This window comes from Amphiura filiformis, chromosome 3 (assembly GCF_039555335.1).
Source record: "Amphiura filiformis chromosome 3, Afil_fr2py, whole genome shotgun sequence".
Lineage (NCBI taxonomy): Eukaryota > Metazoa > Echinodermata > Ophiuroidea > Amphilepidida > Amphiuridae > Amphiura > Amphiura filiformis.
Window position 1 is genome coordinate 1,152,124 of NC_092630.1, and position 17,473 is coordinate 1,169,596.

The 17,473-nt window shown below is 37.4% G+C and overlaps 1 protein-coding gene across 2 annotated transcripts in view; it reads left to right on the forward strand.

The window, feature by feature from the left end:
• The window catches only part of LOC140147835 (uncharacterized), a 175,280-nt gene that overhangs the window by 40,016 nt on the left and 117,791 nt on the right, over positions 1-17,473 (forward strand). The window contains exons 3-4 of one of the 2 annotated variants that reach the window (XM_072169591.1): positions 2,085-2,257; positions 16,428-16,499. In XM_072169591.1, coding sequence (XP_072025692.1) covers positions 2,085-2,257; positions 16,428-16,499 — 245 coding nt within the window. The remainder of the gene's footprint in view (positions 1-2,084; positions 2,258-16,427; positions 16,500-17,473) is intronic. The other variant, XM_072169592.1, reaches the window with a different exon arrangement.

The window sequence follows — 17,473 nt, forward strand, 5'->3', positions numbered from 1 at the left end:
AATCTTTTCCTCAGTTATGACTACATAGAGATCTTTGATGGGGTCTCTGATAGGCATCCCTTGTTGGGAAAATTCTGTGGAACTAATATACCTAGAATAGCTCAAGAACCTTTTAGGGTGAACCCTTTTTCTCACCATGATCATGTATTTTAATCTTTTCCTCAGTTATGACTACATAGAGATCTTTGATGGAGACTCTGATAGGCATCCATTGTTGGGAAAATTCTGTTGAACCAATATGCCTAGAACAGCTCAAGAACCTTTTTGGTTCTATTTTGAACCCTTTTCTAACCATGACCATGTATTTCAATCTTTTCCTCAGTTATGACTACATAGAGATCTTTGATGGGGACTCTGATAGGCATCCCTTGTTGGGAAAATTCTGTGGAACTAATATACCTAGAATAGCTCAAGAACCTTTTAGGGTGAACCCTTTTTCTAACCATGATCATGTATTTCAATCTTTTCCTCAGTTATGACTACATAGAGATCTTTGATGGAGACTCTGATAGGCATCCCTTGTTGGGAAAATTCTGTGGAACCAATATGCCTAGAACAGCTCAAGAACCTTTTTGGTTCTATTTTGAACCCTTTTTCTAACCATGACCATGTATTTCAATCTTTTCCTCAGTTATGACTACATAGAGATCTTTGATGGGGACTCTGATAGGCATCCATTGTTGGGAAAATTCTGTGGAACCAATATGCCAAGAATAGCTCAAGAACCTTTTTGGTTCTATTTAGAACCCTTTTTCTAACAATGATCATATATTTTAATCTTTTCCTCAGTTATGACTACATAGAGATCTTTGATGGGGAATCTGATAGGCATCCATTGTTGGGAAAATTCTGTGGAACCAATATGCCTAGAACAGCTCAAGAACCTTTTAGGTTCTATTTTGAACCCTTTTTCTCACCATGATCATGTATTTTAATCTTTTCCTCAGTTATGACTACATAGAGATCTTTGATGGGGACTCTGATAGGCATCCATTGTTGGGAAAATTCTGTGGAACCAATATGCCTAGAACAGCTCAAGAACCTTTTAGGTTCTATTTAGAACCCTTTTTTCTAACCATGATCATGGTATTTCAATCTTTTCCTCAGTTATGACTACATAGAGATCTTTGATGGGGACTCTGATAGGCATCCATTGTTGGGAAAATTCTGTGGAACCAATATGCCTAGAACAGCTCAAGAACCTTTTGGGTGAACCCTTTTTTCTAACCATGATCATGTATTTCAATCTTTTCCTCAGTTATGACTACATAGAGATCTTTGATGGGGACTCTGATAGGCATCCATTGTTGGGAAAATTCTGTTGAACCAATATGCCTAGAACAGCTCAAGAACCTTTTAGGGTGAACCCTTTTTTCTAACCATGATCATGTATTTCAATCTTACCCTCAGTTATGACTACATAGAGATCTTTGATGGGGACTCTGATCATAGACAGTAGAGAGAATTCTCTCTACTGTCTATGCTCTGATAGGCATGCATTATTGGGAACATTCTGTTGAACCAATATACCTAGAATAGCTCAAGAACCTTTTAGGTTCTATTTTGAACCTTTTTTCTAACCATGATCATGTATTTTAATCTTTTCCTAAGTTATGACTACATAGAGATCTTTGATGGGGACTCTGATAGGCATCCGTTGTTGGGAAAATTCTGTTGAACCAATATGCCTAGAACAGCTCAAGAACCTTTTAGGGTGAACCCTTTTTTCTAACCATGATCATGTATTTTAATCTTTTCCTCAGTTATGACTATATAAGTACATAGAGATCTTTGATGGGGACTCTGATAGGCATCCATTGTTGGGAAAATTCTGTGGAACCAATATGCCTAGAACAGCTCAAGAACCTTTTAGGTTCTATTTTGAACCCTTTTTCTAACCATGATCATGTATTTCAATCTTTTCCTCAGTTATGACTACATAGAGATCTTTGATGGGGACTCTGATAGGCAGCCATTGTTGGGTAAATTCTGTGGAATTAATATGCCTAGAACAGCTCAAGAACCTTTTAGGTTCTATTTAGAACCCTTTTTCTCACGACCATGTATTTCAATCTTTTCCTCAGTTATGACTACATAGAGATCTTTGATGGGGACTCTGATAGGCAGCCATTGTTGGGTAAATTCTGCGGAACCAATATGCCTAGAACAATAACATCAAGTAGCAACAAACTGACGCTCCTATTCCGCTCAGATTCATCCATTGAGAGACTGGGGTTCAGTGCTAATTACAGTACAGGTGAGAAAATGAAATTTGTTTTGAGCTTAAATTTAATCATTTCATAAAAACTGATAGAACTGATAGAGTGTCTTCAGGCGCGTATCCAGGAATTCGTAGACCGGGGGGCGCACATTAGATCTTAGTGAAAACACTAATGGCGCTAAGCGGACATCCTGGCGCTTATGCGATTTAGGGGTGTCTGAGGGGATGTGCCCCCTCAGAAGTGAGAAACGTTTACAAAATGAAGACATAAATGAAGCCATTTGGTGGACCATTTTGGCCCTCTTATTGTGTAACATTTTAGTTTGAAAAAGCCGAAAATTTGTGAACTGCCCAATTGAAGACAATTGGACAAGTTTTCACTGTTATTGTATAAATTATTATTGGGAGTTGAGGGGGTGTTCAGTCCTCAGAAGTTGGGCAATTTTGCAAAATGAAGGTCCAATTGAAGCCATTTTGGTGCATCATTCAACAAAAAAGGGCCCGAACTCAATTTTCAAATGTTTAAATGTTACACTGACTGTTAGGCCTCTCTCCCCTTCCTCTTTTTTCTCCCTCTCTTTCTCCTCTCTTTCTCCCTCTCTCCCCTCTTTCCCCTTCCCTTTCTCTCTCTCTCCTTTTTTTACCCGGGGGGCGCGCGCCCCCTTCGCCCCTCCCCTGGATACGCGCCTGGTCTTGGGACCAGACTGGTAGCCAGGGGTGGTGTGATCATGCACACCCAAAACAAATTGAAAAAAAGATCTACTTTTGAATGGAAAATGTTAAAATGCACTCAAGAATGTTCAAATTAGAAAGAACAAATAACAAAGAGATCATATTAAAATTAGGCCCTCCTCCCCAAAATTTGTCGTTTCAGAAAAATGAAAATGAACTCAGAAATTATAGCAAGAATAATACAAAAAAGTTAACTTTGTCATCATGAGAATTAAAACTGAACTTTTCAACACAAAATATCATAGAATAGAATGTGTTTATTTCTTTCAGCTACATACATATGTAATAAATGTAGTTTCATATCCTGTAGGATAATCTTAGGTGTGATTTGCTTTAGGAATATCACCTATCAAAATTGTTCAGTCATATACCAAAGTTCAGATAGTGCTAAAGTCAAGCTCTCACTTGGCACTTCTTTTCATGCTACAGTCTGTCTACCTAGAGGGGTGCACACCAGTAAATAGCTTCCATTGACTTTCTGTACAAACAGGGTCTGGGAAAACGTCATTTTCTTGACTTCAGAGCGACTCAGCTCTTAAAAACTTACACTTTCTGCAAGTTGAAAGTCAGCTGAAGACATTAGTCCAGAGAAATCATACGGAGTCCAGCGTTTTTTTCAGAAAATTGCCGACTAGATCACCCTATATAATATGCAGCTTACGGCGACTCAAAAATAGCTCAGTGTTTCTGAAATGTAATACATTTTAAAAGCTTAGCCAAATCTTCATAAAAAGTCGGATCCTGCTCATTTTTCACAGACAATCTATTTCCCAGGCCTAAATGATGATTAAATATGAATCAGGGCCTAATTGTTTGTTTTTAAGCATTTCCAAATTCCTCGTTTGAAACACAGTGACTTTTCAAAAAGGATATAGGAGATTCCTATTTACTGGTGTGCACTCAGAAGTACAAACCAAATCTGTGGCATCGGGGGGGGGGGGGTCGATACTTTCCGTCACCCGCGCTGCGGAAAACGCGACGCGTAAAGAGCGTGGCGTGCTCGGCAAGTACAAATCGCGCAGCAGTTGTCATGCCCAAGAAGCATTTCCACAAACATTTCACTGAAATAATTCTTATCATACCTCCAGTTTCCGAGGTCTATTTACTTTGTACTTCTATGTGAACAGACTGTATAAAATGAGTATATCAAAATATTTAATTTTGAGAATTGTCTTGTGACATCTCGCCAGAAGCATCATGAATTATTAATTCAAGTCCTATATATGCTTTCTTTAACACACAAAATATGGACCAGCCAGGTCAACTAATAGCACCCTTAATGTTGGTTTACTTTGGCATAGTGGTAAAAGCCTAACATTTCCCACCTATTACAAGCTGATCAAAGTAGTACTTTTTCTTGTCCACAAAATGTGTTCATTGGAATCTATATCTGGTCTTTGCTGCAAGAGTCATGTGCTACCGGTTTTTTTTCTAAACCTGAAGACCTCTGTCAACGTCATAAGGCACATATCCGGTTAGACGGTTGCTTTCTGTTGATAGGAATATGTGATACTGATAGGTCTCATCTCATGTCCTCCCTGATAGGCCTATAATCTTTTTGCAGCAGTCTGTAGGCTACATCGAGAGAAGATATCTAGTACTTCCCACAATGCATTTCTTCCCTGTACTGATTTGCTATTCAGTGCAACATGAAAAGTGACAAGAAATGCCTCATTTGCAAGACATGTTGCACTGAATAGCAAACCAGTACCGTCAGGGAAGAAATGCATTGTGGGAAGTCTAAGATATCTTCTGTGGTTTATACCAATTATTTGGACAAGATACAGCTTACAAAGCTATCAAACATTCACACATGGTTTATGTTTATCATCAGACCAAAACATCTTTAAGTTCAAGAAAAGATAATGGCAATGAAAGTCAAAAGCTGCCTCGTTTATTATTTCTAATTTATTATATGAGATTTTTTATTCAAAGAAAATGGGAAAATAATACCTGGTAATCATAATGATTTGTGATGTTGTTCTAGCAAAATCAATTTTAATAATTTCATTAAATTGCCTGTCACTTTTTCCCAGTGAACACACATACACAGTAAAGGGTAGGCTCCCTATTCAACATGTCCGTGTGCAGTTGTGCGCTAGGAATGCTTTTTTCGTGGGTCATGGGGAAAAGTGAATTTCAAAGGGGGCTAATTATTGTGCAAAATTGCTGCAAAAAGTGGAAATTTGTGTAATTTTGGGTTTTTACTGGGGGGAGCAACTGGAGCAAGAGTTCTGACTGGGCTTTTTTCCAAGGGGGGGGGCGATTTTGTGAAAAGTGTAAAAACCTGATTTTTTCTGGCTTGCTACGCTCATAAATTGTAATTTTTGGAATTTTGTATACTTTTGCCAATTTGCTCCCCCCGCCCCTCTTGAACGGGCCTGGTATGAGGCAGTGACATGTTACTTTTAGTGCTGGACTGTGACATTTAACTTGAAGCAGCCATTACTCTGCAGCAGCAGATTCACTCTCCCAAGAGATATCATTGTTTCCTCTGTGTTTATTTGGAGTTCAATGACCTCACCCAAACTATATTACAATGTATCACAGCTGTTATTTTACATTATCATGTAGATGTTGTAATACAAAAAGTAGGCCTATCCCTTTTTTTGGAGGGGGGGGGGCTTTCTCTGATACTCCCTAGCTCTGTACCTTTGGTGTAGCCAAAAGAGCTACCCTTGAGAAGTCTTTCCCCTGGGTTTTCCTTGCTTTGATTGAAAGTAGCAACAAAATGCTAGGTTTTTAATTTAATAAATCCATCATTTTAATTATTTGGAGGGAGGGGGAAAAAGCTTTCTGGGATAGTGCCTCCCTACTCTTAGATGGTCTTTAATATGAGGAAGAGCATGTGCAAACCCACCTCATGAGTCTAATATTGAAACTTTGCAACTTGCAGACTTTTGAGAGTTTTAGAAACTTAGCATAAAACTTAGGCAAAAAAATTGTTATGTTGCCCTCAAGTGGGAAAAATGGACAAGATGGTCCACTCGGGTTTTTTTTGGTTTTTTGTTTTTTTTTTTTAACCTTCAGTTTTTAAAAATCCCCACTAAATATTAAATAATGCTGCTTCCACTAGGGACATTTGGTCAATTTTGACTACTGGATACTTGTTAGATAATTAATTTAAGACTATATTAATTTGAAGTGAAAAACATTGATTTTATGAACATATCTGTAAAAATCGTAATTTAAAAAAAATTGTGACCCTGATTTCTCAGGATTTAGGGTTGGTTGCTGAGGGCAACATAATAATTGACACAGTAAAGGGTAGACTCCCTATGCAACATTTAGTGTGCAGTCATAATAAAAAAATTTTGGCCTTGCAGGGATGTGTCAGGATAGCCAGGAGGTAAAATATCAATTTTCAAAACTTATTGTGAGTTACAATTACATTATACAGTTTGCTGTACATGAGAGTGGATATGAGACTAGTGGGTATCCCCTCCAAAAGGTACAGCACTCTCATGGCTCAGTCACAAATTATGCTGAGGCCAGCGCAACCCCTGTGGCTACCATTCGATGATCGTGTGCATGGCACGTGAGGGTCTAATGTTCAAATCCTGTGGGTGCCAAGTCTCTTCTTTGATCATCGATCTCTCCTTTTTTGGTTCTTCTTTAACTTCTGATAGCAAAAAGCAGTGTTCAGTGTTAGGGTTAATCTTCCATACAAGGATTGTGATTTTCAAATGGGTTACCTGAATGGGTGACTCCATTTGAAATCTACACCCTTGGTGTGTGATATTTAGGTCATGTCTTCCATAGGGGGTGTAAAGATTTCAACTGGAATAACCCATTGCCCAAAACAAGGAACAGATTGACATAATTTAATTGACCCATCATAAAAAAAAGGTAAAGGAGACGATCCTGTATAAACAGTGATCGGAGTGCCCATCTCTCTTTCATTGGCGATTGGGTCAGACTCCTCCATGTAATGTTGCTATAGGGGGATCGCTACACCTCCTCTACCGCGAGTCTGTTACCTTCCCAGCATTTAAAAATGCCGGTACCCATTTAAACACCTGGGTGGAGAGGAGTAATCGAGATAAAAGTGCCTTACTCAAGGGCACAACACGATGGCGTCTCCGGGGCTCGAACCCGCAACCTTCCGATTATGAGTCAGTGCCCATTCCGCTAGGCCACCGTGCTCCCATTGACCCATCATAAGTATCATAATAGTAGACTTTCTCCAAATTACTGCTAACGAAGCCAGTATTAATGCTAGTTTTAGTGTTGAAATAGCGGTGTCGCTTTCCAACAATTTTAATAAAAACAGAATCTATAAACAGGCCTTGAAATAAGGGGCGCAAAAGAGCAAATTTGCGCCTGGTGATTGGCAAAATGCTCCTGCTTCTGTTGGAAAATCACACACAAAGACATCGACCAGGAGCAATTCATTGTTAAATTATAGTACAATTGCTCCTGGTTCCGAAATCCTTATTTCAAGGCTTGTCTATAAAGCCTCCAAAATTGAAGCTTAAATGAAAATCAAGTCCTTAATTAATAAAAAATTTAGTGAAAAGTGAAAAAAGTGACAAATATTGTCAGGCGGTGATTTTTATGTGCTTTTCATTGGTGGTCTGCGCCCCTACTGTGAGCCAAAGTGGTTTCAATCTTTAAGATCTTTTCATGAGGACTTTGACATCATTCTAATATTTTATTCAATTAGAAAGTTTAGACATGAGTCATAGCTTTGATTTGTTTTGATCCTTCATAATTCAGTGTATAGGCCTTGGTCCCTTGGAAGATGCATGACTCACACAAAATAACTTGGTAAAAGGAGAGATTCATTTGTATGAATTCAATCTCGCCAATTACACTTTTTTGCCAAATCATGTAAATATTCTTGAAATGATTGTAGCAATGTTCTGGCTTTCTTGTTTCATGCAGCACTATTCAATTATGTTCATAACTTCTAACAGATGAGAAGGCACACACAGTATTAGTCATTTGAAATGCATTTCTAAGAAACATGAAATGGCAATCTTGATTTTTAGTTTTTTTTAATTCTTAATGATTTAAAGCCATATTGTAACACTTGCTGAGGAGGATGCCCTCAATATTTTTCAAAATTCTTTTTTTTACTTGATTGTAATGTACTTCATTAAACTAACATACCTTGCAAAAATTAAGAGATTTTGAATAAAAACACAGGGACCATCATTTAATTATACTAGCGGGACACCCGCGCTACGCGCGGCTCCCCGCTAGGTGAGTAAATGGGAGCGTTCACTAAAACGGGAGGAATTACTGAACAGGTAGAATCATTGAAAAGGTAAATTTCATTTATCTGAGTCTGACCCTCGTTAAGCCTAAGTTTCCATTTTAGCTTCTTTCTTTCTTTTTAGTTTCTTCTACATGGGCCAATTTTGTTCCATTTTTTAAAAACATGTTGCTGCTAAGCTTGCAAATTTCCGCTACCATGTTTTTTATTTACTCAATCCGTTCCCATTATTTTCTAAATCTGTCCTTTCTTACATTTCCTGTTGACTTCATTTTTTATTTGCTGCTTAGCTTGTGATTTCCCGTTTTCATGTTATTTATTTAGTTCTGTCCTCAGTTTAATAGTTTTTTTTATTTAAATCATCTAATTTTATTAGATTTTATTATTCTTTCCTTCTTTAGCCTATTTTAGTCCCGTTTTCATTTTCTTACTGTGACTATAACTATAGGCTAACCCACATACTCGTAGGCCTACCTGTTTGTCCTCATTTTGTTTTCTTGTCGGTCGCGATCGTTCACCCGTATTATCATTCATTGCGCGACTCTGCGTCGTTTACCCGCGACATGGCGTAGTGCTGCGTTACCAGCGCTATCGCTGCGCTTACGCGAGCGGCTTGGCATTAGATACGCCCGTACGACGCGCACGGGCTAGCTTGACAACTGACTCCCTTTTTTGTTTACCCAGCATAGCAACGTACCACATTTTCACTGATTTTGTGGCCAATTCTTGACCGTTTTCAACCAAATAAAGTTTAAACACGTACCCGTATATTCATCGATCTCCCGTATGAATTTGGCGACATTTGGATCGAAACTGACGGAGCCTTTATAGCATACATAGATAGATAGATACATACATAGATAGATACATGCAACATTTCCCTATTTATAGTAAGACTAGCGGGGTACCCGCGGTTCGCGCGGGTCCCCGCCAGAGGGGAGCGTTCACTATAACAGGAAGAATTACTGAACAGGTAGAATCATTGAAAAGGTACATTTTATCTTACTATTTCTTTTTCCCGTATTTATTACGTCCTCTCATAGCGTGTATGCGAACGTGTTCATCCGTTATCATAATCCCGTGACCCGCCCATGTACCTTTTTGAACTTTTATTTTCTATATTTTTCCTTCTTTCTGTATTATTATGTCCACTGGTCTCTGGCTCGCAAGTCGCGTGGCTCTGCGCCGTTCTTACGCAGCGCATTGGCGTAGATGCGATTACGCACGCGGGCGCTGACCCGCTGCCTGCCAGCTGCAGTTTTTCATAACAAAAACCCCGTTATTACCTATATTGTCACTGTTTTTGCAGCCAATTCTTGCCCGTTTCCAATCAAATTTTCTCATAACTGTCTAGGGAAGTTCCTCGATCTCCCGTATGAATTTGGCGACATTTGGATCGAAACTGACGGAGCCTTTATACATGATACATAGATACATACATAGATACATACATACAACATTCCCCTATTAATAGTAAGATTCTTTACGATGGAAATATTAGGCAAACACGTACACAATGTTCATAACACAGTACGTACATGGCATGCAGGACGATCATACACACATCAAAGGATCGTACCGTAGAACATCCGACAGAGTGACACACATTGGTGACACCTGCACTGGTAATAAATTCCAATTTTCTTTGCTTTACCTCAGTTGTTCAGCTTAAAATTAAAAGGGGACATATCTGACAGTAAAAGCACATTTTATGGGAAAGAAATACTAATCTAATTTTTATGGAAATGTTACAACATGGCTTTATCATGTTTATAATAACATCATACTATTTACTATAATTATCTATTTTGTCATACACACATAGCAGCAGTACTTCTTGACATTAAGTTGCCCTTCATATGACTACATAGCTTTTTAATGTTAACGAGTAACATAATGCTGTTAGGAGAGTGTGCTGCAGTGACAAGTCAAATCTGTTTCTAAATCGGGTGCATAGTTGTTTTGCAAGAGGCACTGGACCTGAGAGAGGATTTCGGGGAGAGGATATTTGGTCTGGAGTGAGTGTTGTCAATTTGGGAAGGGGAATAGGCCTATATATAGAAATTATGCATTTTTGTATTGAAAGAAAGTGATCAATCTCTTCAGGTTCCACACTTTCATGCATCAATTTCTGTTTGTCAATTTGACAAGGGGAATAGGCCTAAACACCTCAAAAGAAATAAGTCCCCCTCTGAACATGTCGTCATAAAATCGTAAGGTTTCATTTTGTACCAACAAAACTAACTTTGAAATAATTATATGACTGTTTACTAAGAGCTGTGTGAAAATGAGAGATTTCCATGACTTCAGGGCTGAATGAGCCTAAATTGAAGGCAAAAACTGCCCTTTTCAAAAGTCACAAAGTAGGCCTATGCTTGTCACAAAAGTTGATTCATGGCTTGTTACTAATGGAAAACCCCATGTGTTTGAGTGCAGTTTAAATTCCTCACCAAGTGAACATTTACTGTAATGTGTATCGATTCTTGATCATTCAGCCATGCAAATCCCCTTGGTGCAGATTTCAGCACAGTGAGTTGTAAGATGGTCAGTTCCATTCCTTGTCCCAATACGCCTTGCAGTTAACAAGCATAGGCCTACTTTGTGACTTTGGAAAGGGCACTTTTTGTCTTCAATTTAGGCTCATTCAGCCCTGAAGTCATGGAAATCTCTCATTTTCACACAGCACTTAGTAAACAGTCATATAATTATTTCAAAGTTAGTTTTGTTGGTATAAAACGAAACCTTACGATGTTATGACGACATGTTCAGAGGGGGACTTATTTCTTTTGAGGTGTTTATATATAGATATCATATTAAGGTTGGTCTGAACCCTGGAATTATGAAAACTTTCGGGCCTCATAACTGCTAAATTATTAGTTTAAAGAATATAAAAGTATACATTTTTAGAATGGAAATGACTTGATGAATTCATCTGTGAGGTCCAATTTGGGCCAAAATGCTCATTTTGGAGAAAATCCCCAAAAACGGGTTTTTGGCCCAAATTTTTTCAGGTAACGTAACAAAAAAAAATTGTTTGGCCAAAAAATTTTTTTTATTAATTTTTAAAAACTAGATAAAAATATCTAGGGACCGTTTTTTCATTTTTTTAAATTTTGACCAACTTCACCAAAAATATTTGAAATTTGAAATGAAAATCAGGTTTTTTATGATTTTTTGAAAATTTTGCATTTTTTGACCATTTTTGGTACAAATTTCTCAAAGTTGGTCAAAATTCAAAAAAATAAAAAAAAGGTCCCTAGATATTTTTATCTAGTTTTTAAAAATTAATAAAAAAGTTTTTTTGGCCAAACAATATTTTTGTTACCTTGCACGAAAAAATTTGGGCCAAAAACCTGCTTTTTTGGGATTTTCTCCAAAATGAGCATTTTGGCCCAAATTGGACCTCACAGATGAATTCAGCAAGTCATTTCCAGTCTAAAAATGTATATTTTTATATTCTTTAGACTAATAATTTAGCAGTTATGAAGACCGAAATTTTCCATAATTCCAGGGTTAAGACCACCCTTAAGAGAGATGATAAGTCATCAGTCTCTGGGTTCTCTGGGTGGCGGTACCTGTTTTGGAGGTTTTTAGAGGGAGGGGGAGAAAAAATTGTAAGGGGCAAAAATTGATTGCCCAAAAATTGATTGCCCAAATTTGCCTAAATTTTGGTATTTGGCCTGAAAAGTTGAAATTTCTCAGATTTCTTATTTTATCTGCGGGAAAATGGGGACAAAGCCATTGATTGGGGAGCGTGAAAATGCCCCCATGCCCACCTCAAGCTTTATAATGTTAAAAGTGCTGTTAAGAGGTTAGCTGCTTTAGTGACAAGCCAAATCTGTGTTTCTAAATCAGGTGCATAATGTTTTGCAAGAGTTAATGGACCTGAGAGAGGATATATGGTCTGAAGTGAGTGTTGGCAATTTGGGAAGGGGAATAGGCCTATATATAGATAGAAATTATGTATGTTTTATTAAGACTAAGAGATAGAAAGTGATCAATCTCTTCAGGTTCCACACCCGGTGGGTTCAGTTTGTATTTAAAGGTAGGACGTATGACCGTTCCAGGATTTGAAAATTATCCCCTATTTCACAGGGAATCAAGGACATTTGCGCAATTTTACTCCCTATTTTGCACGAAATCAAGAAAAATTTGCCCCCAAATACGCCCGCTATTTTTATCATTTTGAGGATGCATTTTCATTTCACCTCCTTATCACAGGAAATCAAGGACATTTTTTCCGAAAAAACACCCCTATTTTTACCATTTCAAGGATGCTTTTGAATTTTGGGACAATTTTTTTCGGAAAGAATATACTATCAATTTTTGTGTGGAACTACTAAAAAAATGGACAGAAAAAATACAAAAAACAAAAACTGTAGCGGTAAAAGGCTCCAAAACACCCCTAATTTGGACAATCGCGAACAATTTTGTCCTCGGTAATTCCGCGGATATTTCTTGATAAAAATTCCCTTTAAAAGGGAAAGCCAGCCTCAATGTAGAAGAGGTCTTGTAATTAGTTTTGGTCAATGTGAAAGGCATTTTTAGGATCACGCTTACATCTACATGACAGTCCACCAAACCATCAACGATGAGAACATGCACACTGAAACAGCAGAAAACATTAATTCCTAATCTCATGTCAACTCTTTTAATTCATTACATGTACTCCAAATTGTTCTGGTCTGTTTGTTTTGTTGTTGTTGTTGTTGTTGTTGTCGTTGGTTTTTTTTGTCTTTTCAGCTTTTTACCCACGATATCTCAATTTCCAATTTTGTAATACCAGAACTTACGAACTCAATATCTTCGCTTAGGAATGTCCGATTTCACTGCTTTCGATATATACACTGCCGGTTTGAGTTAACTTACATGTACATTTTATTTTAAAATAACTTAATTAATTCGCAATGTATAGTTTAAGCCTACTATATTATAATAGATAGTGGCCAGCACATTTATAAAGGACTGGTTACTCACTACAATCTTCACTCTTAAACTGTGTTTTTCTGAATGTGCTGATCATGTTGATTGCTAGTCGGAAACTCCTGCGAAGCTATGGACATGGCATCTTACATACTCCATTCTATAACAGTCTGCCTAGTGCCTTGTGTGTTTTCTCTTCAATCATTTTGTTGAATGTAATTTTATGAATCAAATAGTTATGTGTCATTTTATTTATAATAAAGAAGTTAATAAATTAATAAAGTAAGACAATTTATTTATCTATAAGTGCATGTCAAATGGGGTACATTGTTCAATACTATATGCATAAATTATGCCCATATTATAGCTAGGCCCTAAAAACTTTATTTTGCATCGGATTTTCCCGTTGAAAAGACAAAACTGATGTTTATGATAGCAACCATTTCATCAATAACATTTTGAGTCATTTTTATCCATAAAACGACACAGGATATGATAGATAACTACTTTCACATCAATATGGTCCATATGATCACAGATTGTTGAGAATCTGTGATATGATCCGTGTATATGATGAAGATTTTGTTTCTATCGATCTGTTATCATCATGATATCACGCTGTTCAGTGGTCAAGGAGTAAGGACCCCGGTCAAGGACACTGATATGACATCATAGGTGATGTCAGATTTTCTTCTGCTGACCATATGATGCTATATATATTAACTATTATTGTTACATTTAGGCCTTTAAACTTTTAAAGTCATAATTAATTAGTTCAAACATAACTTTGGTAATACTCACTCGTTTTCGTACGTTGAAACGGCAAAACATACTTACTTTTCCTAACAAATCGAATTAAAATATTTTTAAAAAAATTTAACCACAAAAGTAAAAAAAAATCATTCCAATACCACTAAAATATAATCTCTTGAGTAAACTGACCCCAAACCTGAAACAGGTACCAGCCCGAATGGGCTGGCGAAAAGTACCCCTAATTGGAACCATCATGCGTACCCATCGTCAGTGAAGACTGGACCCACCGGGGTTCCACACTTTCATGCATCAATTTCTGTTTGCCAATTTGGGAAGAGGAATAGGCCTAAATATAGAAATATCATGTGTGTATTGTGGAAGTGATCAATCTGTGGCTGGGTTCCGCACTTGCATGCATGTGAGCCGGTGGCAGTATCAGTTTTGGGTTTTTTAGGGGGAGGGGAGCAAACTGAAGGGGGAAATTGATTGCCCAAATTTGCCAAAAATTTTGGTATTTGGCCTATAAAGTTAAAATTTCTCAATTATTTTATTTAGACATTTGGGAAAAAGTCTGGGACAAAGTTCCAAATTGGGGGAAGGGAGTAATTCATCATGCTCACCCCAGATAGAAAGTGATCAATCTGTGGGTTCCACACTTGGGGGGAGGGGGCAAAAGGGTGGAAGAAAACTTAAGCCTACCTATTTTGTTTGGTATTTGGCCTAAAAAGTTTCTAAAATTTATTTTGACTGGGGGAAAGCTCAAGATTGAAGGAAGGGGATTTTTTTGTTTGTTTTTAGTTTTTAATATTTTTTTCATCAGCAATAGTTATGCCTCACTTGTGTCAAAATGTATGGAAATTGACTGTAAGGTTTTCATGCATTGCATAGTTCAGGAGGGAGTCAGGTTTTATCTGATGTAGACAAGATATATGATAGTCCTAGCATAGTATGTGTTCAGCTTTCATTTGCCACATTACATTACCCAGGCCCACTAACATTAGGCACGTTCAGACCTGAATAATTACTCGAGTTAAATTTTTTACAACCCGTGATAAAATACCACAAATATTTTCATTAACTCGACTGATTGTCCACACTTACTTTACTCCGACCTTTTAGCTCGACCGGCGACGTAAATTTACCCGACCATTTTGTACCTGGGTATAATTTCCGAAGTTGTACTGCCACTTACGTTGACCCGCTGGGCTAATTCGCATGGATTCTAAAAATAAATCGAACTGATTGTAAACAAATGTCGTATGCAGTATTAAAATGGATGTAAAATTGCTATTGTTTTTCCTGTTGCTTCATCGGCAAATTGGTGTTGCAAATGATACACAGCAAAAGCTTATCGCAATAATCATGATGCTTGAACTGGTTAGGATGTGACGGGAGCAAGAAGGGAGGTCAAATCTGGTGAAAAGGTCATTGTTTACCTCGACTGTTACCTCTGGTGCGATCCACACGTGCATCTACCTCGACTGCTCAGGTCAGGTTAAGGATTTACCTCTGACTTTTTTCAGAGGTAAATCGGTCGGGTTAAGGTCGGGATAAACTGCCCCGACTCCTGTCCAGACGTGCACAAACTCGACCTTTATCACGAGCTTGCCCCGACTGGGCACTTTACTCGAGGTAAATACCCCTTTTCTCGAGTTAACTACCCTACATCTGAAAGTGTTGGTTTTTTAGCTTTTTTTTAATTCCCTGGACCCAGGTTTATCCTGGGGCCTGAGAGTGCAATAACCTGGATCTTTTTCTAGTACCCTACAAGCAAATTATATTTTAGACAACTTCCATCGAATTGTAACTGTTAAAAATGTCTTCTTTTTTTTAGAGAGTGACTAGATTTGACCAAAATGCTTTCGGAAAACTAGACAAAAAAAAAAGTTTGCTTGTCATACACCGACCGACCCTAATCTGGAAAATTTGGAAAAAAGTTTTTGTTTGTTTTCTTGTTCAAATGAATACCAACCCTAATTTTGGAAATTCCAGAAAAAGTTTTCTTTTCTTTCAACATTTTTGACATCCTGAAAGTTTGTTTTACAGTTTCTACACACTTGTAAACTGTTTTAAATACATGAATGAAGTGGTAGTAGAGAAATATCCCAATTGGTCTATTTATTAAGCTAATTAAAGGCATACAGTAAAAAACCCTTTTTTTTTAAATCCCAACCGACCGACCCAATTCTGAAAAAGGACTAGCAAACAATCTTTTTTTTGTTGCAATACTTCAGTGTGAAAAACATCAATTTATTTAACACCCTTCATGCATATCAAATTGATAATTAAAATCTGTTCAACTGGACTTACTATTTTTGACTGGCGACGTTTCATATCCTATCCTGGACGCTTCCTCAAGCTGTCTGATTTCTCGGCGGCGATTGGTCAGTGACCCGTCACGGAGAATATACACAAATATATCCTTCATGCACATTTTCCAAATTCCATATCATAAAGATATACATTAAAATAGATATAAATTCCTTAATATTTATAAGCGATAACATAATGAAAGATATGGATGAAAGAGATAATTCCGCCGTCTCTGATGCTTTGTTTTTGACTGCTTGGTTGTAGATAAGGGCACTTTAATATTGACCAGTGGCGCAAGGAAGAAAGTTGTACAGCCATGGGATAAAGGAAATAACAGTTAGTATAATGGATTCATCTGATTTACTAGATAGAAGTAGTCAGTGGTATGACTGATATGAAGTGTTTTTATATTTGTTATTTGCACACATTTGTTTATTTCTGCACATTTAGTTTGTTTAACATTAACCAGTCCGGTCCGACTGCCTGATCAGGAAGTACTGCCGAATCAGGCAGCATGTTGCCGAGTTAGGCAACACAGGCTTTGGTAACCCTTCCGAATTCGACAGACTAAGGACTAAATTGTTCATGGTAATTTTATAAAAGATCGGTGGAAATTTTCCTTTGACACACATGAGCTACATGTAAGTTGACAATTTTTCACCGGGCGAAAAAAAATTCCACCGGGAGAAAAATAATTTAAATAACAAAACATTTCTAACGGTTTTTTTTGATTTAAATATGCAAATTAACTTTATTTTAACTAAAATTGATGAAAAATTACTACTAATTGTAGATTCATTGATAATTTTATATATTTTACCTACTTCTTTACTCTAAACTAAGAAATAACGGTATATTAAAAGATGCTCTATTTGAAATAGAGCATTGCATTGTGGGATACCATACTGCCTAACTCGGCAACATGCTGCCTGATTCGGCAGTACTTCCTGATCAGGCAGTCGGACCGGACTGTTAACCCTAACAGCTTTAAATCTTACAAAGTCCTACAGCACGGAGCTACTGTGAATGGGCTATTCCAGTTGAAATCCACACTACCCCTGTGGAAGATTTTGGAAATATCTTCCACAGAAGGAGTATGTTTTTCTAATGTAATTGGTCAGAGTTAATCATTTTGAAACCCATACTCCCCCTGTATTATTGCTTTACCTATATCTTCCACAACTGGAGTGAGTATTTCAAATTGAAGTTACCCAATTGTGTATTCTATTCAAAATGTATACTCCCTCTGTGGCAGGCTTTAGCTAAATCTTCCACAGGGGTAGTGTGAAATTTAAATGGAATAGCCCAAT